At 47.8% G+C, this 25,427-nt stretch overlaps 1 protein-coding gene and 1 long non-coding RNA gene across 12 annotated transcripts in view; one reads left to right on the top strand and one right to left on the bottom strand.

Annotated features, from left to right (window-relative positions):
* The window catches only part of SCPEP1 (serine carboxypeptidase 1), a 45,523-nt gene extending 42,507 nt beyond the window's left edge, over positions 1–3,016 (top strand). For both annotated transcript variants that reach the window (XM_034641248.1, XM_019795741.2), the window contains exon 13: positions 2,187–3,016. In XM_034641248.1, the coding sequence (XP_034497139.1) occupies positions 2,187–2,249 (63 nt within the window). In that variant the 3' untranslated portion in view covers positions 2,250–3,016. The remainder of the gene's footprint in view (positions 1–2,186) is intronic.
* Positions 1–25,427, bottom strand: part of LOC105236003 — a 71,224-nt gene that overhangs the window by 4,791 nt on the left and 41,006 nt on the right. For 2 of the 10 annotated variants that reach the window (XR_004619817.1, XR_004619816.1), the window contains 5 exons: positions 21,888–22,056; positions 18,421–18,598; positions 16,484–16,657; positions 15,982–16,084; positions 3,123–3,458 (listed from right to left, as the gene is read on the bottom strand). This is a non-coding gene — a long non-coding RNA (uncharacterized LOC105236003). Of the gene's footprint in view, positions 1–3,122; positions 3,669–15,981; positions 16,085–16,483; positions 16,658–18,420; positions 18,599–21,887; positions 22,057–24,527; positions 25,240–25,427 lie in introns of those variants that run through there. The other 8 variants (XR_004619822.1, XR_004619813.1, XR_004619815.1 and 5 more) reach the window with 8 other exon arrangements.

Raw genomic sequence — 25,427 nt, 5'->3', positions numbered from 1 at the left:
CCCAGGGTCCTGGGATCATGACCTGAGCCGAAGACAGACGCCCCGCTGACTGAGCCACCCAGGCGCCCCTCTGAGGCGCTCGTGTAGTAATCCGGGAGGGGGAGAAGCAGAGGAGATTGATGACCTGTCAGAAGGGAGAACGGGCAGGACTTGGTACGCTGTGTATGCGTGATCCGGAGTCAGATGTTTGTTCTTGGAGAGAGAGATTTGGGAGCCGAACATAAAAAGGGCCAGGGATGGGCCTGGGTACCCCAGTATTTAACAGGCAGGAAGTGAAAGAAGGACCTGCAAATGAGAGTTGAGAAAAGGCAGCCAGAAAAGCAGGAGGGAGGCCAGGGACGTGGGCACCTGCAAAGTCCCCAGAGGCCACTGGTGTCCCAAGCTGCCACCAACTCAGATAAAGGAGCGAAGTGTCAGCAGTGGTTTGGGCACAGCGGTATTCCTAGTGCTTGTAGTACTCGTGGCGCTCTCAGTGCAGGGGCAAGCCCGGAAGCCAGCATGGAAAGGTGGAGCTGATGAATGAGCAATGAGGGAGGAGGACAACGTCCTCTCAGAAACCGGAAGGAAGTAGCCTGCCCTGCTAAGAAACTTGATCTGAAGGGACCATGAACAAGGCAGCAGGGTTAGGAGGGCATTTCGTTAGGGCGCTTTTTTTTTTTTTAAGATTTTATTTATGTATTTAAGACAGAGAGAGAGAGAGACAGAGACAGAGAGCATGCGCGGGTGCGTGTGCACTTGGGAGCACATGAGCTGGCGGGGGGAGGAGAGGGATTCCCTGCTGAGCAGGGAGCCCAATGCAGGGCTCGATCCCAGGTCTCTGGGATCATGACCTGAGCTGAAAGCAGCCGCTGAACGGCCTGGGCCACCCAGGCGCCTCCCCATTAGGGTTTAAGTATTCTGAGTACCCTCAGTATCAACTAGGCAGGAAGCTAGTAGGACGTCTCAGGGCGCAGCGCTGTGAGAAGGGTCCCTGCGGGGGCAGGTGGGAAGGGAAGGAGGAGAGGAGAGGAAGGAGAGCGCATGCTCTCGCTCCTGGGCTGGAGTTCAGCCCCATTTCCTCTGGCTTGTCGCGGAAAGAACCAAGACATCGGTTAGGGTAGCCTTAAACTAGCTCCTGGAAACTCTTATTAAATTCTCCCCAACCACTTCCCCTTTAGTTGATGAAATGTCTTTTTGGTATATACCCCACTGTGCCTGTGCTTCCAGGGGACCTTGCTGGGCAAGAGGGTTGGGGCCAGCAGGGTGCCGTAGAGAATTATGGAGCCATGGAGGTTCAGAACTTGGGGCCGTCAACTGGACGCCCATCTTTGTGGAGGAGAAACTGAGGCCTCTGTCCCTCCCCTTTTCAACGGTGTGTGGGAAGGGGGTTTATAAAGGAATTATTTGAAAAATGTAAGGGATGGGGCATTTGGCTGGCTCAGGCAGTAGGGCATGTGACTCTTGATGTCAGGGTCATGAGTTCGAGCCCCATGTTGGGTGTGGAACCTATTTGAAAAATCTAAAGGAAAAACAAAAGAAAATTGAATAATAACAATAATGCCAAAATGGGATGCCGCCCAAACAAAGCATCTTACTTGTTTGTTGTATCTGTTGACAGATTTGCTGTTCCCTTCCCTCTTGGCTATTTTGTACTCTATTCCCAGAGAATCCTTTAAAATGTTCAGACCCTTCCCTTTCTTGAACAGGCTAGGTCCTGGTAACATAAGCACAGGTCATATAAGGAAATCAACAGGGATGCCTGGGGGGGCTCAGGCAGTTAAGTGTCCGAGTCTTGATTTCGGCTCAGGTCGGGATCGCAGGATCATGGGACCGAGCCCCAAGTCAGGCTCTGCCCTCAGCGGTGAGTCTGCTTGGGATTCTCTCCCTCCCTGTGCCTCCACCCCTCCCCGCTCTCGATCGCTCGCTCTCTCTAAAAATAAATAAGTAAATCAACAGATCAGCCCCAAATGGAGCGGCAGGTTCTGTCCTAAATGCTAACTTCTTTAGACCCCTGCAACCTGATGAGCTTTTGTCCCGCACAGGGGTCATTTCAGACATGGAACCCTCCCGTAAGGGGCACGCTCGGGTGCAGATGTCCCTCCCAGGCTGCTGTCTCGGAGCCCACACTCCTCCTGGGAGCAGGGTCTCAGCATGTTGCCCCTGGACCCAGAACCAGGAGCGTGGGCTCAGATACTGTTTGGTTCCAGGTTCCTTCTGACCAAGGGGACATGGCTCTGAAGATGATGAGGATGGTGACTCAGCAAGATTAGGACGGACCTGCGGGGAGTTGTTTGGCCCCAGGGCATGGGGGCTGGAGCGAGAACCCTGACACTTAAGGGGCGCCGCTGTCCCGCGGAACCCGGCCTGCCAGCGCCATGAAGGCTCCTGCCCGCTTCTCCAGAGAACAGACTCGCTGCCCCCACGGCAACTTGGAATTCATTTCTGCTTCTGAAAACCCCCCATTTTTTTCCCAACAGATTTGTTTTAATCAAAATGAAGGGTTGAAATAGGTTGACATTTTGGTATTGCAAAAGTAAATCATGTGATTTATGGGGAAAAGAGAAATACCGGTAAACAAAATAAACACTCGTTTACTCCCTTCCCTGGGAAGCTCCGTTACCAGTTTAGTGTCCATCCTTGCAAGCCTTTTTTTGCTATCTATGCATATATATTTTTTACAAAAGTGGAATCATTACTGTATGTTGTTTGACTACATGAGTCATATATCAGCTTGTCCTAAACACCTCTTCATGTCAATAAATGTTCTCCTGTGACATTTTTAATAGCTGCTGAGCATTCCATTTTGTGGATGTACCACAATGCACGATGCAAAATTACGTTCAAAGTGCACAAGTGTTGTGTGTGAGCAATGTCCAGTGTGTCACTGCTAGAGACAGTGCTCTGGAGAGTCATGCTGACAGTTCTGGCTTTGGACACATCCTTATTATTTTCTTACATAAATTCCTAAAGGCGCAATTGTTTAGTCAAAGAATTGTAACTTCTCTTTAAAATTAAAATGATGCCTTTAATTTAAAAACCAGGACCTTTAAGTTTTACTTTGCAGCTCACCGTCTGCAGAAGGGATGTCATGGCCTCTGTGATGACCTTGAAGGAAGCACTGTGGCTTCTGTTTGTGGGGCCAAGATACTGAAAACCAAACCCAGAGCCCCCCTGTGGAACATGAGGGGAGTGTTCACAGCGGGTCGTGCATCTGAAACTAATACTGTGCTGTATGTTGGCTGATTGAATTTAAATTAAAAAAAAATAGTGGGTTATGTCTACATGACCAGCTCCCTCGGACCTGAGACTAAAGCCGGCCTCCTTGGGCAGGGGCACCCCGCACTTACCCGTGGTTCGCTATTTGGTGAAGCACTCCCGTGTGCTCTTGGACATGGAAAAACGTGACAGGCTTATGCTGGATCCCGCTGGACCCCACCAGTGCGTCTTGTTCTCTTGCCGCTTCTGCTGGGTGTCCTTTGCTGGAAGAAAATGTAGCCATGAGTGTAACTACTTACCGAGTCTTGTGAGTCCTTCTGGCATTGAATGACAACACAAATGAATTCCCAGCCTCACAGGATTTCTTTCATTAGAAGTTAGGGTGTTAGGGGGCACCTGGCTGGCTCAGTTGATAGAGTATGTGACTCTGGATCTCAGGGTCCTGAGTTCAAACCCCATGCTGGGCTTGGAGCCTAATTTAAAAAAAAAAAAAAAAAAAGGAAAAGAAGTTAGAGTATTACTTAGGAAGGAATCGGAGTTGGTACGTTAGGATGGCCACAAGGGCAGATTCCAGTGAAGCTAGGGACCTCAAACCTTTTTTGCCACTAGACGCAGCCCTTCCATCCCTGCCCGAGGAAGTCAATCTTCTCCTGCCCTAAGGTCCTGTCACCAATTCCAAGATGCCCAAAGCCCTCTTCCTGCTACATTACATTCTCTCGCAGCCCACACCCATGCCTTCATGGGCAATTCCCTGTGACGGTTCACGGGGGGAGGAAGTCTGGGAACTCTGCGTGGTGGGCATGCATCACCTGAGAGTGGTCAGGGAGTGGAAATCCTCCCAGTGGACAGAACTTGGAACAATGTACTTGTTTGTTCATTTTGCCTGGAAGGAGAGATGGTCAGAAGAAAGGGTCTGCACCAAATCATTGTTTGGCTGGGTAGTTGGACTTGGAAAGGACACAACTGAAAAATCAAAAGGCCTGAGGAAGAGGTAGGAGGATAGGCCTTTGAATGACAGAACACGAAGCTAACTTGTGTTCCCTATGAATGCTCGCCAAAGGGTAGAGGAAGACTTTAATAACCAGATGGATGGAATGACCCACTCCGTAGACATCCGACAGCCTCCTTCCCCAGCAACTCCTGTGGACTCAATGCCAACCGAAGTGGCCATAGTGACAGCAGTGGACTTGTGCTCACCCAGACTGACCTGACTGCAGCTGCTGCCGAGTGCCTGATCTGCCAGCACAAGAGACACACTGAGCCCCTGACACGGCGCCATTGCCCGAAGGGATCAGCCAGCTACCTGGTGTTAGGCTGATTACATTGGACCACTTTCATTATGAAAAAGGCAGCAAGTTGTTCTTATTGGAATTGACACTTGCTCTGGACATAGATTTGCCTTCCCTGCCCACAGGGCTTCTGCCAAAACCGCCATCTGCGGCCTTAGAGAACGTATCATCCGCCATAATGGTATTCACAGCCAACGAAAGGCAGAAGTGGGTTCATGCCCTTGGCATTCACTGGTCTTACCATGTTCCCCCATCATCTTGAAGCAACTGCCCTCACACATGGCTGAATGACTGAAGATTCGGTTACAGTATCAGCTAGGTGGCGATACCTTGCAGGGCTGAGGCAATGTCCTAGGGCACGTGGTATATGCTTTAAATCAACGCCGTGCTTCTCCCACACCCTGGGTCCAGGAGTCCAGGGATCAAGACATAAAAATGAAAGTCACTCCTCTCCCTATCAGCCCCGTTGATCCAATAGTCAAATTTTTGCTTCCCATTCCTGCAACATTAGCCTCTCTGCTGGTCTAGAAGTCTTAGTTATAAAGGGAGAAATGCTTTCACCAGGAGACACAGCAAGGATTAGCCTTGAAATGGAGCTGGAAGCTGCCATCTGGTGTCTTTGGGCACTGAATAAACAGGCAAGGTACTGGCTGGGACGACTGATCCTGACTATCAATGAGAAATTGGGTTGTTACCACACAGTGGGGATAAGGTGGGAGAATGCCCGAGATCCTTTGCAGTACCTTATAGTACTTCCATAGCCCCTGATTAAAGTCAAAGGAAAACAATAATAACCCAATTTATACTGGTAATGGCCCACACCCTCCACAAGGTTTGGGTCATTCCACTAGGTGGGGAACTATGATGAACTGAGGTCCTTGCTGAGGACAAAAGAACTATGGAATAAGTAGTGAATGGTGGTAGTTATAAACACTAGCTGTGACCTCATGACCTGTGGTAGAACACAGACTGTGATAGATATGAGTGTTTCTTCCTTATCGTGATGTGAATATATTTTAATAAATATTAAACAATTCTTTTCTCTCATCTCTCAACCCTTTATCTTCTAATTTAATATGTGCTCATAAGAAATAACTCTATATGTAAGTATTTAAATTTTAAGATGTCAAAAAGGGAGTATGAACCAGCTCGGAAAAGAATGCACATTCTTCAAAGACAAGCAAGGGACCCTGCTGTTGTTCTGGGGAGAAGGTCAGTGTGCTTTCGGCCATACGGGGGATATTGTGTCATGTTATTCAGAAGTGTGATTTTGCTACTGTCTTTCTTTGGAGAGTGTGGTTTAAGGCGATGTGTACAGGTGCCAAGTCAAAAAGGGATGGACCGTGGGGTCTTTGTAATGTTCCCACTTGCGTAGTCCAGATTATATTTTCCAGAATTACCTTTCCTGTATGTTTTTGATTAGAATGGCCCAAAAGACTAGAAATTCTCATGGAGATCTGGAGGATGAAAATGAGACCAGCAGCCAATTTTAGCTCCAACATTCTGTCATGTATCTGCCGGCTCAGCTCAATAGCAGCCAGGCCTGCCATGGCCCCACCTTCCTGTGGATCCCCCCACAGCATCTCTGTCTCTTGGGCCAGGTGCGTGTGCTTAGCCCTGTGAGGAGGGCCCTGCTGGCATGAGTTTCTGCCCCGTGGACTGTCCTCGTGGACTCCAGCTGACAGGATTCAGATTGCCCTTGTGCTTTCTCTACTTTATGTCTCCTGTCCCTTCCTGACTGCTGGCCTGGTGGCCCTCAATCCCCAGCATCACATTTTGAAGGCACCAGCCTTAGGAAGACTGCCAACCCAGCTCCCACACTGCAGGAGTCAAATCCCTACACACACACACACACACACACACACACACACACATGCACGTGAATGCACACAGTTCCACTGCTCTGATCGAATCCTGACCGATACCATAAATTAGATTCAGTTATTCTTTAATGGATTCAGAGTTCCCACACCTGGAATGTGCATGTGAGATAACGCCTTTCTGTTCTGCACATGTGAGCAGCAACTTACTCAGCGGCAGAGCCCTGGGTCGCATCTCGCCCTCATTGTTGGCATCAGCTGTTGCTGAGAAATTGGAAACCAACTTGACTGTTTTTTTTTTAATTTTATAAACAGTTAATTTTGATACCGGGTTGCTGTATGCTTCTTTGTTTAATCTTATAGATTGATAACTTCAGATAGTACTTTGCTGTTTTAATTTGGGGTTTGTTTTGTTTTGTTTTGTTTTTAGAGAGAGAGAGAGAAGGGGGGAAGGGCAAAGGGAGAGGGAGCGAGAGAATCTCAAGCACTGTCCGAGCTGAGCACAGATCCCGACAGGGGGCACCATCTCACAACCCTGAGATCATGACCTGAGCTGAGATCAAGAATCAAGCACTTAACCAACTGAGCCACCCAGGCGCCCCTTTAGTGAGCTTTTTGATTCCCAGGTTCAGATCTTCAGTTCAGCAATGTTTTCCTCTGTGTATTTGAATTTTGTTTCAAGTTCTTTTTTTCCACTTATTTGTCCTTCGGTTTTCATTCTGGGTACTTTTTTTTTTTTTAAGATTTTATTTATTTATTTGACAGAGACACAGCCAGGGAGAGAGGGAACACAAGCAGGGGGAGTGGGAGAGGAAGAAGCAGGCTCCCAGCAGAGGAGACTGATGTGGGGCTCGATCCCAGATCGCCGGGATCACGCCCTGAGCCAAAGGCAGATGCTTAACGACTGTGCTACCCCAGGTGCCCCTCATTCTGGGTACTTTTAACTAAGACTCCAACAGCAGGTGGTAAGCACTATGGTGCTAATCATTTTGCAACTTATAAATGTATCAAATCAATACACTGTACACCTGAAACTCACACAATGTGTCAATTATATCTCAGGAAAAGCTGGGAAGGGGCGCCTGGGTGGCTCAGTCGTTAAGAGTCTGCTTCAGCTCAGGGCGTGATCCCAGGGTCCTGGGATCAAGCTCCGTGTTGGGCTCCCTGCTGTGCTGGGAGCCTGCTTCTTCCTCTCCCACACCCCTGGTTGTGTTCCCTCTCTCGCTGGCTGTTTCTCTCTCTGTCAAGTAAATAAATTAAAAAGTCTTAAAAAAAAAAAAAGAAAAAGCTGGAAAAGCAAGACTACATTAACATCACTACTTCAATTTTTGGTAAACTCTGGTCAATTTTGTTTGGTCGATTTTTTTTAAGTTTATTTATTTTTAAAGATTTTATTTGAGAGAGAGAGAGTGAGAGAGTACGAGCGGGGGAGAGGGAGAGGGAGAAGCAGGGCCCCTGCTGAGCAGGGGGCCTGATGTTGGCTTGATGCCAGGGCGCCGGGATCATGACCTGAGCTGAAGGCAGATGCCCAACCAACTGAGCCACCCAGGCGCCCCTAAGTTTTCTTTATTTAAGTCACGTCTACACACAATGTGTGGCTTGAACTCAACCCTGAGATAAAGAGTTGTATGTTCTTCCAACTGAGCCAGCCAGGTGCTCCAAATTTGGTCAAGTTTTGACATTTCTAAAGTGCTTTTATTTTCTGTAATTATCATTTGCCTTATTTTCCCCAGTTATGCTGCTGCTGTTCCACCTTCTGACTGATGTCTTCTTGTCTGCTTCTTCGTTTCCTGTTTCCTGGACTCTGTGTTTGCTCTAACCTCCTTGAGAAGGAGCAAAGTATTTAGAGTTTCCTAGTACAAACCTTCGAAGGAATGTTCCTCATCTAACTTTTGTATCTTTCATTAACTTCCTCCCTTTTAGTTGAGTTTCGGTTTTTGTGGGTGTTTTTCATGTTCGTGTGTTTGCTTTTTTGTGCCTACCTCTGTTTGAATGAGGGTGGTAATGGGAATCCTCTAATATCCCACCCAGTTCATCTGGTTACTTCTTAGACTGTCCGCTGAGTTCTTACTCAGGAAGATGGGGTGTCGTGGATCTAAATGGTCTTTCTGCTGCCTGAGGGAGGGGGATGCTGGCAGCTTAGGCAGTAATTACCGGGAACGTATTCCCTGTGGCCCACTGACGTCAGAAGCACTCAGATTTTGTTGTGTTTCCTGGATGGACCAACCACTTTGGGAAAGAAGCCTAGTTCAGAGAGACTTAGGGACTTCTCATTTGCTGGGCGTACTAGTTATCTATTGCTGCATAATAAGTTACCCATAAACTGTGACTTACAGCATTTATTATCTGATAGCTTGTGTGGGTCAAGAACCTGGGCATGGCTTAGCTGGGTCCTGTACTTGAGGGTCTCTCACGAGGCTGCCAGCAAGGTGTTGGCTGGGGCTGCAGTTGAGACCTCAAGGCTCCAGTGGGGAAGGACCTGCTTCCAAGCTCACTGGTGAGGTTGTCAGCAAGATTCAGTTCCTCAGAGGCTGCTGGACTGAGGGTCTCGCCCAGCTGCTTGCCCGGGGAACATCTCCCTCGGACAGCTCACAGTGTGGCAGCTTGCTTCATCAGAGCAAGCAGAGAGGAGTCAGAGTTCAGGCAAGATCAGGGTCACCGTCTTTTTTTTTTTTTTTTTAAGATTTTATTTATTTATTCGACAGAGATAGAGACAGCCAGCGAGAGAGGGAACACAAGCAGGGGGAGTGGGAGAGGAAGAAGCAGGCTCCCAGGGGTGGAGCCTGATGTGGGGTTCGATCCCAGGACTCTGGGATCACGCCCTGAGCCGAAGGCAGACGCTTAACGACTGAGCCACCCAGGCGCCCCGTCGGGTCACTGTGTTTTATGACTGATCTCGAAAGTGCCATCTCAACACCCTATTCTGTTCTTTAGGAGCAAGTCGGCAGGTCCAGCCTGCGCTCAGGCAGAGGGGATGATGCAAGGCCATGAGTACCAGGAGCTGACTGTCATCGGGAATCATTTAGAAGCCAGCTGTCGTGGTGGGTCGACACTCGGTCTTCTCATAGTTCTGTCTTTCCTCACCTCAGATGTCTTCTCATCAGGAGGGGGGTCAGTGGAGAAAGCATGGTGATGTGTGGCCCTGTGGGCTCTCCTCACTCCCCACACGCCCCACACTCCTGTGGGGGAAGGCTGAGCTCACCAGGCTGTTGTGCATCTGTCCTGACACCTGCCCGACTTGCAGTCCATCTTACAAGTGGAGGGATGGTGGTGCGGCCCCCAAGAACGGCTTCCGCTCACTCTGCACCGCACTGCATTCCTGCCTTGAAGGGAGGAGCTGTGTCTCACACCTGCTCCTCTGACGGTGTGGCCCCGATTAACAATCGGTGCCGTGAGCACCGTATCGCAGCCTCTGGACGTTTATTCTATACTAGATGCTGTGGGTGGATTTTCTCATCTAATTCCCGAAGGCTTCTGAAGTGAAGTACAGTAATTTTTTGCCATTTTAAAGAAGAGAAAACCTAGGCTGGGAAAGATCCCATAACTTGGCCGTGGTCCCACAGCTATGAGTGGCAAATCCGGAATATAAGTGTGTAACTGCCGTATAAAGTTTCAAATACTCTCAAGCCAACTCAGTGTTTGGGGTTTGGTTTCAGAGAGAGGGTGCTTTACGTTACTCTGTTTTCATCCAAATTCATTTTGTGAACTTGCTTCATTAGTGATTCCAGTGTTGGATTTGGATTCAGAGTCGACCTTTTTCTGGCAAGGATCATCCCAGGCAGTGTTCCCTTTTCGTTCTCCTGAGATAAAGATTTAATTATGTCCAGTTTACAGATGAAGAGACTGGGATGCAGAGGTCACACAGCCCACGAGGGGCAGAGTAAGGAAACCAACTCATTGTACTTCCTGCAATGAGTTTCTCCTTGTTTTGCTGCTTTGTCCATTTAACGCGTTTTAACTTTAGGGTCGTCCCTTCAAATATGCTTCTCTATGACTTTTTCATGGCCTTATGTTCAAATCCACTATCCTTAGTAGACCCAGAAGACCTAATAGAATCATCCTCTTCAGTCTCAATTGATGTCTGTCTATCCCCAGCTCTTTGCACTGCAGCGTATTAGAAGATGGGTTTTGGGGATGCCTGGGTGGCTCGGTTGGGCACCTGCCTTCAGCTCAGGTCATGACCCCAGGGTCCTAGGATCAAGTCCCGCATTGGGCTCCCTGCCCGGTGGGGAGCCTGCTTCTCCCTCTGCCTGCCGCTCCCCTCTGCTTGTGCTTTCTCTCCCTCTCTCTGGCAAATGAATAAATAAAATATTAAAAAATAAAAAAGAAGATGGGTTTTTGGGAGGACCCTATAAATTGTATTCTTCCCTACCCACATTCTGAAACAATTGGAAAAAAAAAAACCCAAAAAACAAAGTCAGCAGGTAAGAAAATCGAAATAGAGTGGAAGACATAGCTTAGTGTTTGAGTCCAAACCCGCTTGCTATCGCCCAATCCCCAACCTTGACCTTGGACTAGCCCATCTAAGGGAAAGGTGGCATGTGTAGGGCAGTCACCGCCTCCCACTCGTCCCAGTAGAGAGAGAGAAAGAAAAACCAGGTCCCGAGATCCAGAACCTCTGCTAGATTGGATCTACCAGTCACGACCACTGTGACAAGTGCGGTGGCTCAGCTCTTCCAACCTCCAGCCCACCCTCAAAGTCACCTTCCTGACTACAGAGGTCAGAAAGCCAAAAACTGGAGTCACAGACTCCTTCGTAGCTATGGTTCTGGTTGGAAACAGGTGCACATCTGATGGGTGGCCCCTTTTGATTTTTGTTGTTGTTGTTGTTGTTGCCGGCCAGTCAGGGTGAGGTTTTCCTGCGGCAACTTTCCAGCACCCATCCGTGGGGCCTATCGAGCTGTTGTGTCAGCTTCCTGACTAAGGTCTCCGGGTCCCTGCCTTGCAGCCCTGGCGGTCTGCATTCGGTCAGTCCAGCGCAGGGCTCCGTGGTATAGCTCCGCTTGTGGGCCATTTCTCCTGGGCTTTCGGAGTCACCCTGGAGACCTTGTCCTCGAGCCAGCTCTTCCCCCGCTTCCAGTCTTTCCAGTGATGCGAGCATGGATACCTGTTGCGTCCTTTCCTACCCAAAACATCTGGAGAGCTTTCTGTTTCCTGTGCTACACATTGAATGATATGCTAGCGTCAGTACCTGGCAGTTAGCTTTTAGACTGTAACACAAGCCCTGCCATTAACCAAGCCTGCGATCACCAAGGCATCCATCTCAGAGGCCTCCGTCTCCAGTAAACGTGCCGCCGGCTCCACACACAGCCAGCCAGCCAGGCTGCCCCATCCATGAAGCTCCCCTCAGAGAGCCCTGGGGGACCCACAGAACTGGCCACGCGACGGACCCTGCCTCTCCCGTCCCGTGCTCTAATTCTCGCTCTTATATGTTATTTTTTTAAGTGTTTCCTTTTCTTCTCTTCACCGAGGTGTAACTGATACACAGCATCACGTAGGCTCCAGGTGCACAACATGTTGGCTCGATACATGTGTATGTTGCACTGTGCGCACCCTCACAGCGTTCGCCCACACTCTGTCATGTCACAGAATTTTTTTCTCTGGTGAAAACGGTTAAGATCTAGTTTCTTAGCAACTTTGAACTTTAGAGTACAATTGACTGTTAATTGCTATGCAGTGCGTCCGATCTTCAGAACCTTGTTTTAAATTCACCAGTAAAAAGTGAACTCGTGAAACCCTAGCACCCCCCCCCACCCCCGCCCAACCCAGGGAAGGCCGAATCCCAGGTCGGGGGCACTCTCCTTATCTCTGACCTCTGGGCGGGGCCCTCAGGCTGCTGTGTACGCTGCAGGGCTTGTGGGTCATAAACCTCATGTTGTTAAGGTTCCCTGAAGGTCACTGGGAGGTGCATCTTGCAGTCTAGTGCCAGGTTGGCTCCCGTGGGAGGAGGGGAGGCCTGCAGCAGTAGTAGGGGTCCAGGTGAGTGCCCCCAGGCATTCCCAGCGGGTGACCTCACATCACCGTCAACAGGCTGAGACCGTGGCAAACAGATACCCATCAAATAACTCACCCTTCCTCACTGCGGAGGATTAAGGGAGGGCCAGAGGCCAAGAGTCTTTAGGGAAGACACAACCAGAACTAGGGAAGAGGCATTTCCCCTCCTCAGCCCAACACCCAGCGCTGGACTGGTCACGTGCCCTTCTCGCTGAAATACGTCTTGTTCCTCCCCACCTGGCTCCTTCCTCCCTTACCTTTCAGGTCTCAGCAGAAACAGGACCCCCTCCCGCTTTCTCTGGTCCCCCAGACTAGGTTAAGCGTCCCCTCCCTTGCCTTCCTAGCTCTCTCCCTGTACCCTGTAATCCTCAGGCTTCTTGGGATGGTGTCCTTGTGTCCCTGGTACAGGGCAGGCCGTCAGTGTTCCTGAGATGGCTGGCTGACTGGCATCCAGTGGGGACGGAGGAAGAACCCGATGGGCCTCGTCCGGAGTGTGCAGTGTGGCCCCCGAGCTGCATTCTTGGCCCACTGGGGTTGGCTCTGATGCAGGCTCCGACCTACGCACTTGCTTTGGCTGGGATTTCAACATTTCATGACGACACCCACTTTTTGCCTCATCTGTTTATGAAAATTAGCCACGTTTCCTCCTTCCAGAAACTTGGTCTTCTTATGGGTGCCACTCTTCTTCCAACTCTCGTGGCAGATAAGACTCCCTGAAGCGGGCTCAGCGGAGCAGTGTCTTCAGTGACAGCAAGAGGGAGGCGTTGCTCGCAAGGAACTGTGCTGTGACTTAGGGCTGCCCGCTGCCAGGCTGGACTTTACGGAGGTCCATATCCATGCCATGGTGTAGATCTTCAAGCAGGTTGTAGGCTGAATGTGCCAGAGCTAAAAGCTTTCTCTGCCTTAAACTGGATTTGTCTTCTGTCTTAGAGCACTTCAACTCCCTGGATGGGTCCTCTCCGACTTCACCTCCGCGTCGTCCCCAGATGACTAAGACTCTGTCACCTGGTGCAGCTTCTGACTTAGGACTGACTCCCCAGAATACTGTTATCCGTTTCCACCCGCAGGCTGTGAGCTCTTCAGGGGAACGGAAAGTGTCTTACTCGTCCCTGCATCCCAAGTCCCTGGCGCAGTCGGTGCCTGACACACAGAGAGCGCTCACTTAGTCTTTGCTGAACTGAACTAAATTGTGAGCATCACGGTGGGAGCACGGAGCCTACCGAAGACGTGGAGAAGTACATGTCCAGGTCCATCTGGGACTTCAGTGATGTCAATTTCCCGTCACCATGCGGTCCATCCCCGACACGAATGGCTGTCTTTACGAGAAACCGTGTACTTCCCCTTTCACCCATCTCTCAGGATCCCCTCCTGCCTGGTGCGCCTTCTTTGTATCGCCTGGAGAGCTCTGCCTGCTTGACCTTTAGCATGATCTGATGTGGGAAACAAGGCAGAAGGAAACGTAGATAAAATTAAATGTCCTTATAACCTGCAGCGCTTGGACAAATACTTGAGGCAGGCAGAGTAGAACCTTCCTGCAGGAAACTCCCAACTGTCTTCAAGTGAATGCTTTCCTGGAGGGGAAAACAGCCTTAGCTTGACAATCGCCAGGTCTCCGGTATCCTGTGAGTCTTCTTTAGCATATGAAAGTCCTTTTATTTTTTATTTTTTTTTTAAAGATTTTATTTATTTATTTGACAGAGATAGAGACAGCCAGCGAGAGGGAACACAAGCAGGGGGAGCGGGAGAGGAAGAAGCAGGCTCATAGCAGAGGAGCCTGATGTGGGGCTCGATCCCATAACGCCGGGATCACGCCCTGAGCCGAAGGCAGACGCTTAACCGCTGTGCCACCCAGGCGCCCCTGAAAGTCCTTTTAGAACTTCCCTTTGTCTCACTTCCCTCCACCCCAAAGTATATAATCAGTTGTTCCCCACAATCCCAAGGCAGCCCTTTCTGCCAGGTCGTATCCTATAAAACCACCTTTTGCACCAAAGATGTCTCAAGAATTCTTCCTTGGCTGTCAGCTCTGTACCCCAACAGCACTCCAAACCACATCAGCCTCGCTGGGAACCAAACGTGGGTGCGTGGTTTCCATTATTTCATTAGGGTCTTGAGGGGGGGCTTCTTGGCCCGTCAGGTCTTGGAGATACTCAGGACTCTAATCAGGTCATCCACAGACACTTCGGTGTTTTATTAAATGAAACAAGTTTTCTTTTCTCTTTTTTTAAAAGATTTTTTTATTCGAAAGAGAGAGCATGAGTGTGTGTTGGGGGGGGAGGTCGGAGGGAGAAGCAGGCTCCCCACTGAGCTGGGAGCCCTACAAGACTCGATCCCAGGACCCTGAGATCATGACCTGAGCTGAAGGCAGACGCTTAACTGACTGAGCCACCCAGGCATCCCGTGAAACAAGTTTTCTTACAGTTTTGTTTTTCTTAAAAATGTTTGACCTTGAAATAATTTTGCAAAAAAATTTGCCCTTCACACCTTATCATCTTACAGCTTGCATTTCTGACTACCATACCATCCTAACAACCAACATTTATTGAGCACTTGTCATGTATGAAATGCTGGGCCGAGTGTTTACACGCGTCGTTTGTGCTATTTCTTCTTTACGCCAACCTCATGAAATGGACACCTGAAAATCAGGTGGAGGAAATCAGTTTAGAAAGATGAAGTATAAGCTCTCCCAACTTTGATCCCTACGGAATTTAATTCTGTTCTGTTTTTAAACATCGTGTGTTTCTATTTTATGCCCTACCCTGTTTTTCATTGAATAGTATTGCATAGAAAACTTTCCAGTGATTGGAGCTTCCAGATTGTTGAACGGAACGAAGTGCTGGGAGGTGACACCCTCAGAGAGGGCAGGGAAGCTCCACATGCCCCTTACTCCGCACCCCGCCCTTTGCATTCCTTCCATTTGGCAGTTCCTGAGTCATAGCCTTTCTAATAAACCAGTAATAGTAAATAAAACAACTACAACCACAACAACTTTCCAGGTACTTATGTAAATTTTATAGTTCCCATTTTCTGGACTCAGAGTAATTCTATGAAATTGATTTATAATGGTTCATGTCATTCATCTTTATGTTTCTCTTAGCTTCTCTTTACAGGTACCGCCACAAGCATTCTTTATCTACAGCAAGATAATATTTTGAAATGTTAATCCTTGTGATTTTCTTCTCTATCTTACTGAGTGTATGATCCTTCACCAGTCATCCAGGGACATCAAAAATGCCTGTAGAGGGGCGCCTGGCTAGCTCAGTCCAAGGAGCACGCGTCTCTTGATCTCGGGGTCATGAGCTCAAGTCCCACATTGGGCACGGAGCCTACTTTAAGTGAATGAATGGAGAAAGGAAGGATTGGAGCTATTAAAACAATGCACATGGGGCACCTGGCTGGTTCAGCTGGTAGGGCATGCTACTTTGGATCTCAGGGCCGTATGGGGTTGCAGACACTACTTAAAAAAAGAAGGAGGAGGAGGAGAAAGAAACATTAGGAACCATAGCTTTTGATTTGCAATAGAAAGGAAGAGGTATTTGAGAATCAAAAAGACCCTGTAAGGAAAGGGCAGAGAAGGTGTGCCTTAACAACAGATGGTGTCAAAGATCAGCAAAGCTGGACCCTAACGAAAGCGGGGAGTGTAGCTCTAGACTGCTCTGGCAGCAGGGGACTGACTGTAAACTCACCTTCAGCCTGTGCAGAGGTCTGGAATAGAATTGTAGATTCAGGATCAGTGGTGTATCAATGGCGTGTTGGTTGCCTGTCCAGTATCAGTCCCCTTCTTGTGTTCTCATGGAGATAAAATAGACATCACAGTGAGTAAGTTTAAAGTGTGCAACGTGTTGGCTTGCTACACTTGGACACCGCACTATAATTACTATAGCAGCACTAGCTAACACCTCTTTCATCTCACATAGTTGTCATCTCTTTTTCATGGGGAGAGCAATTAAGATCGAGTCTCTTAGCAACTTTGAAGCTTATAACACAGTGTTATCATCATCACTATGCTGTGCAATCTCCAGAACTTGTTTACTAGTTGCAAGTTTGTAACCTTAAACGTCTCCCAGTTCTCCCATCTCCTGAACCCTGGTAACCACCATTCTATTCTCTGTTTTTATGAGTTGGGCTTTTTAAAATTCCACATACAAGTGATATCATATGGTATTTCTCTGTCCTTGTCTGACTTACCTCACTTAGCATGGTGCCCTCAAGGTCCATCCATGTTGTTGCAAATGGCTGAATAATAGTCCATTGTACATATAAAAATTCTCTTCATTCTGTCAGTCTTAAATTTGTTCAGAGTGCAGTGTGCCTAGTTAAGGATGCCTTCTCCGACTTCCTGGCTGCTAGGAATGGCTGGCTCTGCCCAGTGAGAGGAAAGCAGAAGTAGGTGGACAGATTACCAGGATACTTTATACAAAGGGATGGATGAGACTCAGGTGAGGTTTGTTTTTTTTTTTTTTAAGATTTTATTTTATGTTTTTTAAATTTGACAGAGAGAGAGACAGCCAGTGGAGAGGGAACAGAGGCAGGGGGAGTGGGAGAGGAAGAAGCAGGCTCCTAGGGGAGGAGGCTGACGTGGGGCTCCATCCCAGGACCCTGGGATCACGCCCTGAGCCGAAGGCAGATACTGACGACTGGGCCACCCAGGCGCCCCTCCGGTGCGTTTTTGTCTTTCCCGTCTGCCCAGAAGGTAAACTTGCTAGAGGCAGAGCGCCTGTCTTGTGATAGGAGACAAGAAGAGCATGCAAATTCAAGCCGCGTGTGAGGATGGTGCAGAAGAACAGAAGGGGGTCCCTGGGGCAGCGAGGACATCATAGAGCTGCTGCGCCAGCCCCCATCACGTAGTTTCAGTTTTACTGAAAAAATAAGCCCCCCCAAAATAACTAGTTTGGTTAAACTAGTAGAGTCACTTTTTTCTGTTGCACATAGTCAAATGCTACCCTGCTATTCGTGGCCACTGAATCCAGGGGCCTTAATGAGACAGGCCCAGGGGGAGTCTAGACTGAGCAGAGAGGGGGGGCCTCGGAAGAACCCTATGGGAATGTGAAACGCTGAACAGCCAGGCAGAGGAGGAGGACTTACAAGAGAACTTCGAGAAGCAGGAAGAAACTTGAAAGTGGTGTTCAGCAAGGAGTGCTTGGAAGTAAGCATCTCCAACACCAGGAAGCAGAAAAGTTAGAAGAGGAGCGCGCCTGGGTGGCTCAGTCGGTTAAAGGTCTGCCTTTGGCTCAGGTCATGATCCCAGGGTCCTTGGATAGAGTCCCACGTCGGGCTCCCTGCTGAGGGGGGATCCTGCTTCTCCCTCTCTCTTTGCCCCTCCCCCTGCTTGTGCTCTCAAATAAATACAATCTTTGGGAAAAAAAAAAAAGAAGAGAAAGAAAAGTTAGGAGAATCATCTTGTAGCCAGATTACCTGGATTCAGTCCTGGTTCAGGTCACTGCTACCCAGGTGACCTGTGCCTCAATCTCATTTGTAACTTGGGGATAATAATAATCATCATCGGGGTCCCTGGCTGGTTCAGCCGGTACAGTGTGAGACTCTTGATCTCGGGGTTGTAAGTTTGAGCCCCACATTGGGTGGAGATTACTTAAAAAAAATTAAAAAATGAATCATAAGGCTATTGTGATGGTTAAGTGTGAAGGGCATACAATAAACCCTCCGTCAGCATTAGCTGCTATCATTCCCCAGAAGGAGGAAGGTGTTTTTGTTTTTGTTTTGTTTTTGGTAAATGCTAATCCCTTGGGAAACCTGCAAATGGTGTTATCCCCCACGGTATTAACAGCCATTAGTCATCAGACAGGCCTAGTGAAAGACCGTTCCCCCTGGGGCGGTGCAGAATTCCTCCTCTGAGTCTGGCTGGCTCATCTCCTGGTTGCACACTGGCAAACAGTCGTCCATTCAAAGAAGCATTTAGAAGCATTTGTTGAACCCCGTCCACGTGCAGGGACTGCGTTGGATGACGGCGGGATACAAGGATGTACGATAGAGTGTGCACGCATGTGCGTGGTTGGGGAGAGCCCTCTGGGGGACCAACAGCAATGATATCTTTTTTCTGCGGGGCTTGAACCAGGACAGATGTGACCCTCGGGAGACACTTCAGGAAACCTGAAGATGAAGCTTACCTGGCACAGGGCAGAGCCCAAGAGATGGAGAGAAAGAGTCCCACAGCAACGACGTATTTGGGCCCTGTATCAAATAACATTTGAAGGGAGAAGTATTCTCCAACTCTTCCTCTGGGATCCGATGAATTGCTTAAACCATTTTGAGTTAGATTTTCCTTCACTTGCAACTGGAGCAGTCCTAAATGTTACAAGTGATACCTAATTCATATTTGCCTCCTGTCTTAAATTTCACTGCTTTATTCACAGTTGTTAATGCTCAGTTGAATGAAGGTTGACATGGCCTGGCTAGCCGATTTCAGAAACCGGAGTAAATCCTAGGTACCATTTTTCACAAAATTATATTAAACAAATACAATTGTAGGACAATAGTATGATGAACCGCCATGTTCCCGTCATTCTGTTTGGACAATGATCAGCTCATGAACAAACTTATTTTAGCTATTCTACCTTCCACTCCGCAAAAATGGATTATGATTATTTGTTTTTTGAGAGAGAGAAGAGAGAGCGCACATGTGAGGGTGGGAGGGTCCAGGGGAGAGAGATAATTTTAAGCAGGCTCCACACTCGGCATGGAGCTCCCCTGAGATCATGAGCTGAGCTGAAACCAAGAGTTGGATGCTTAACCAACTGCACCCCCCAAAATGGATTATTTTTAAAGCCTATCCCATGCTTTATGTTATTTGATCAGTGTGCTTGGGTCACAGGATGGCACTGTAACTGCCAAAGAGAAGACAGAGAAGAGGTCTAGCCTCCTTCAGAGCCCAAGACTTCTCTAGCAGAGCATTCCCCTTGATGCTGGAAGTCAAAGTAGTGACTCTCCATTACAAGTGGTATTAACAGTGATGCCGCGGAGAGAGGGAAGGATCAGGGGAAGCTTTCAGATAGGAAGAAGGATTAAACTGAGCCCTATGAGCTGGGTAGAAGGTAGGTACCTAGAAGGATCAGAGAATAGGATTTATAGTTATTTCTAATAAAACAGTAAGTATAATTGTAAGACAAATTGGAAAATAAAGAAATGGAAGAAAAAATAGTTATTGAAAGTCTCATTAGCCAAAAAGGTCATTGGAGTTGGTTTTCAGTATGTGGCTGTTTTTATATATTCTTTTTCCGTCTCTCTCTAGGTTAGTTGTAACTGTACTGCAAATCTATACCTCTGTATCTTTATCAAACAGGACAAGCAGTTTTCTGTTACTGTGGACTCTTTGCAAACCTAATTTTTAACAGATGCAGAATAGCTCATTAAGAACATATGCCATAGGGGCGCCTGGGTGGCATAGCGGTTAAGCGTCTGCCTTCGGCTCAGGGCGTGATCCCGGCGTTATGGGATCGAGCCCCACATCAGGCTCCTCTGCTATGAGCCTGCTTCTTCCTCTCCCACTCCCCCTGCTTGTGTTCCCTCTCTCGCTGGCTGTCTCTATATCTGTCAAATAAAATACAAAAAAATATTTAAAAAAAAAAAAAAGAACATATGCCATAGCTGATGTCCTCAAGCCCCCATATTTTGGCATTCTATTTCCATTTTTTTGTGTGATTATAAATAACCACGTGATGAATATGCTTTTGTTTAAAACTTTTTCTGTATTTAGAGGTATTTAATGACTATGGACTACCAAAAGCAAAATTACTGGTAAAAGAGCATGAATATTTTAAAGAGTGGGCATTTCTTTTTTCTTTCTTTCTTTTTTTTTTTTTTTTTTTTTTTTTTTTTTTTTTTTTTTTTTTTTTTTTGCCCCCTGCCCATCTGTGTGGGGCATTTCTAATACTGATTTTACGTCATCTTGCAATGTTATACAGTAATCTCAGGAGGTGTTCCCATTTTTTCAAGATAAATTGATAGACACTGATGAATTTTAAGAATAGAAACCGCAGAGTATGTGACCAAAAAATAGGATTTTTAACTGGGCATACAGCTGTCTAGAAAAAAAGGACTACATTGGCCAACCTCCCTTGAGGCTCAGCGTGACCATGTGACAAAGCTTTGGCCAATGGAATAGAAGCAGAAGTCTTCTCCTGGTAGTGGCTGGAAACCTTCCCCATCAGGTGTTTTTTGCCCTCTCTTTTCCTTTCTTTCATTTTACTGGTTAGAAAGTGGATGCCACCTTTTGGGGGTAATGAGCATAAGGACCGAAGCACAGGCATGGTGGAGAGGGAAGCTGGCAGAAGCCAGGGTCCCTGAGAACTCTGAAGAATAGAGCCACCATTCCACTTTTCCACCACTTCCGTCTCTGCATGGGAAAGAAAGAAAGTTCTATCTTAAGCTCCTGGTTGTTTGGGTTTTCTACCACATAAAGCCAAACCTAGTTCTAATACAGTGTGGTTTTACAAACTACGAATGGCATTGCTACACTCTGTTTCAAAAGCCCAGAGACATTGAGAATTACTGCCAGGGGAAACATTTCAAATGTATTTTGAGACCATATCATTAGGTTTCGCTTCTTAAATCTTCCTTATCCCAACACAAAATCTAGTATCAGCAGCAGGTAATTCCGAGTTCAGCTGTAAGATTCATGAGGTCCAACCTTCATGAGTATAAAGGAAAAGAAAGGACTTGGGGCAGGGTGATCTTCTCCCCGTTTATCTTGTTTCCAGAGATTACCATCCCTACTCCAAGAACTATTAAAAGGCCCTCTTGAGAGAACTGCAACCAAAAATAAAGTGGCATTTGGCATCTCTCTGGGAACACATTTAACTCTGCTCCTAGAAGAATAACCTGTTTTAATTTGCTAAAAAGCTCAAGTCAAGCCGTGTTTTCATCTGGGCTGGGAAAAGGAAACCACTGAGAAAATATTTTAAAATAAAAATGCCAATCTAAAAAAGAAGCAAAATGCCAAGTCCAAAGAAGGTTGTGTTAGAATGTACTTGGGTTACAGTAAATCAAGTCTGCTGAAAACACACTTTGGGACTCAGATCTAAAATATGTTAGGATTGGGGAATCAGGGTTTTTTTGTTCAAGAAAGAAAGAAAGAAAAAAGAAAGAAAGAAAGAAAGAAAGAAAGAAAGAAAGAAAGAAAGAAAGAAAGAAAGAAAAAGAAAGAATAAAGATGGTTTTTGGGGCGGCCGGCTGGCTCAGTCAGTAAAACGTCCAACTCTTGATCTCAGGGTCGTGAGTTTGAGCCCCACGTTGGGTGTAGAGATTACTTTAAAAAAAAAAAAAGTTATTTGTGGGCGTGGCGAGAGGAGTGTAGTATTTTGCTGTGATGTTTAGAGCGATCCTGGTGCTTGCTCCTTCCTGCCAAAGTTAGAATGGGTCAGCAGTGAAAATCAGGGTCAGACTCAAAAGCAAAGAGCTGCACACAAGTGATTCTCTGCAGAATTAAGTAGGAACGTCGAGTTAGCTTAATGTGATGTCCTCTGGTGTACAGAGCTCTCTCACTTTTCCAAACTCCCTGGTTACTGTCCTCTCTACCAAACCACATGTGAGGGGTCTGGCCAGCTTCTGCAAGATTCCGTCTTCCCACCTAACTCACTATGGACTGAAGCTTCCGGTGTGTGTGCACAACCGTGCAGTCCTCTCTCAAGCGAGCCGAAGAGCGGCCATGCAGTCTGTGATTTTGCATGGGGCAATGTGTGAGCCCGAGCCGGCCGTCCTCTGCCAGTCTGCACACCTCTGGACTACTCCAGTCAGTTGCCGCCCACCTGCGGAAAGCAAAGAAAGTGAAGTGTTGTTTTAGGCAAAGCCTAACAGAGGGAGCAAATCTGTCTCAAAAGAAAGCATGCAGTGCAGCCCAAAGCCAATATGATGAAAAAGAAACATGCAACCATCCTTGGCCAGTCTCTTATTACGATAAATCATTAAACTTCAGCAGGGCAAATTGTCCATTTATGTATGGACTTCAGGAGGTTTCTGGTATTATAAGGCTTTTTCAGAATAGGTATTTCTCCTCTAGGGTAAAGGAGACCCTGGCAATGAAATCTATACTCTCTTGGGGAGCAGGAGCAGGGTGGGTAAGCCCCACAATGAACCTGAATCGGTGATGGGTTTTAGCATTATGTTCCAGTGTGTTCTGCCAGGATAACGGCTCATTATTACCTTGTGCTTTCTAAAAACCACCTGCCTGCTGCCACGGCACAGGGAAGGGTGTCTCTGTGCCTCGCTCACTTTCCCTTTAAGAGTTGTTAGCGTTTCTGCTGGTAAAGTTCCAAGTGCCCTCCGGACTAATTGGCACAATGTGAGAATTTTCCAATTTGGAAGAGAAAGAGCCTGTTCTCCAGGGAAGGCTCTTCAAGGTAATTGCTCTCTGAGAGATTCCTGCCACTACCTTTGGCAGCCGTCACCAGAGACAAATCCCTCTCGCTGTTAGGAGGAGCTAGAAACCCACAGATGGAAAAATAGGAGCTCAGGACAAACTTGCTGAGACCTTTGAAGCCAATGACCTTTCAAAAGGGAGGAAGTGGGGAAAAGGCCAGTGCAGGCAAAGGCAGCAGAACAGCCCCTCCCCACCCCCCAAGACAGATGCCACAGCTCTGGCTAGACTCTCCCGCTGTCCTCTTCTGGAAGAGCTTCCGTGAGGGCAGGGGGCAGTAGAGGGAGCTCATGTATTAACCAGCATTCTGAGCAGGGACAGAACAACACTTATTTGGAACAAATATTTGTACATATTACTTGGGCTAGAGGGAGGGCCCAAAGGATGTACTGGATAAGAAAAGGCAGTGGTTGGGGCATCTGGCTGGCTCAGTCGCTAGAGCATGGGACTTTGATCTCAGGGGCCTGAGTTCAAGCCCCACATTGGGTGCAAAACTTAATTAAGTTGAAAAAAAAAAAAAGATAGTGGGTAGCCCAAACAAGTCTCCAAGAGGAATCTGTGTGTGCCCAGGGGGTGAAGGGAAAGTGAGAAGCAAAGACACAGAGAAGAGAAAAGGGCTTTCTGGACCACAATCTGCCACCCCAGAGGGCAGGGGAAATGTGCGGGGAAAGGCCAAGGGGAGGATGACCATAAAATGGATAGCAGGCTGGAAAGAAGGGTTGAAGAATGAAAATGGAATAAGGGTTTTCTGTGAGTCGTGGGCTGCAGGTCCCCTTCCCCAGCTGCGCTTTCAAGTCTTCATTCAAGCTGGTGGTGCCCCCTCTTGTGCGTGTGGGTGAACACTGTCTTTCTGGAAACTGAGGAGGTGCTGAGTTCTGCGGTCTGTCGACATAGGGTGAACAAAAGAGAGAACACAGGAGGTGGGAAAGCCCTAGCAAGGCTGTGGCGCTTTTGTTCCTCTGCGCATTCACATCACGGTCCTGGAAAATGGCAGGAAGGAGATGGCAGCCAAAGGTGTTCTGGGCGGAGAAGAGGAGGCACGGAGCGGAGCTGAGGGGCAGCCCCCCGTGAAGTTGCCAGGCTAGAGGGGGCTTCAGCGCTGCCTGACTCCACAGCTCCTGCCTCCCTTATCTGGATAGTCACGTCCCTCCTGGACGGGACTTTGGAGCTGCTGCAGCTAGTGTCTAAAAGCTGCTGGCCTCTGTTTCTCTTCGCGGGAGCACTGTGTGGGCCTTAAAGGGGTGTGTCCTGGAGCAAGAGTCTCTGGGTTTGAATTCTACCACAGGTATTGACTTGACCCTGGACAAATTACTCTGATTCTCTGGACTTCAATCTCCTCATGTGCAAAAGCAAGACAAATACAATAGTACCTCCTTTATATCAGGGAGAATAAGTGCGATTATGGACATATGAATTGTAGCCCAAGGCCAGGAATATTAGTTGCTATTTTCATTACTAACGCCACAGGACCATGCCATGAGCCGTCCTCAAGTTCGGCAATGCTGATGCTATCCTTTTATCTATCTCTCTGATCCACAGAAAGAATTTCGGTTCTGGAGTCAAACAGATTTGGTTCCAATCCTAGCTCTGCCCCCTCTAGCTGTGTCACTCTGGTCACATGACTTAACCTGCCGGTGAAAGGGGTGAAAAACACCTCCCCTGCCCTGCAGGGTTGCTGGGAAGATGAACTACCACGAAAAGCACCTGGCCACATCTTGTCCCTCTGGTCTGATCGTGAAATGGCCGAGTGGCTTCCCTGCTCCACTCCGCTGGATGACACACATATTCTAAACAGCTCTGGGGTCTCCTAGACTTTTCAGACTTTTCCCGCATTTGGTTAAGTTTGGCTGAAGTTGAACTCACTTGTTGATAATTGTTCTGTGTTGTCTGGACACGCCGTTAGCCTCGGCCTAGATCTTGCCAGGCAGGTTGGCTGAAATCGGACGGGGTCGGTTCTTGAGAAGCACTATGGGCTGTCTTGAGAAGCACTAGGAAACGTAAACTGGCTAAGATGGGAAACACGGAGTCAAACACATTTATTACGAGCTGTCTGTTTCCCCTTCTCCTCCAGCTTTGGGTTGCTGTCCGTGAGAGCCACGTCTCCCCTGCTTCCGGGGACCTCCCCAGGGGCTGTCCCCGAATGCTGCCATCCGTACTCTTTACTCCTCATAAACAAGGATGCCAAGCCCCATTACAGCCCCTCCCGAAGGCTTGATTTCCCTCAGGGTGTGCGTGGGGACCAAGAGCTTCTGTTTGGCCATTAAAGAGTGCCCACAGAAAGCTGAAGGACTTGGGAACATATATATATCCCTATATAGGTGGCTAGACATGCATGATAATTGCCCTAGAAGAAGGTATCTGAAGACCCATAGGGACTAGCTCTAAATGTGGGATAACATAGTCTTATCCTTTTCTTCGATCTGTATTTTATCATCTTTTCTACAATGGAAAGGTATGGCTTTTGCAATGGGGGAAAATGACCGTGAGAGATAAAATAGATATTCTTAGCTGGAAAAGTCATCCGACAGACGTTCGTTCGCGAAGCCTGTGGTTATGGCCAGTGCTGGGCTTGGCCCTGGATGAACAAAAGGGATACAAAAGACTGGTGCACTCAAAGAAACTGCAACACGCTGAAGAAAGCCTTCAATAAACAAATAAATATGTCATGACAAATTGGGATGCAGGCAAAAACAAAAAAAATGACCAGGCTGCTGGGTTAACAGAAATGGGAGGAGGCCATGCGTGGTGGTTAATAGGTGCTGT

This window comes from Ailuropoda melanoleuca, chromosome 13, assembly GCF_002007445.2.
Source record: "Ailuropoda melanoleuca isolate Jingjing chromosome 13, ASM200744v2, whole genome shotgun sequence".
In the NCBI taxonomy this organism is placed as follows: domain Eukaryota; kingdom Metazoa; phylum Chordata; class Mammalia; order Carnivora; family Ursidae; genus Ailuropoda; species Ailuropoda melanoleuca.
Note: the sequence above shows the minus strand (reverse complement) of the source record. Positions and strands in the feature narration are given on the sequence as shown.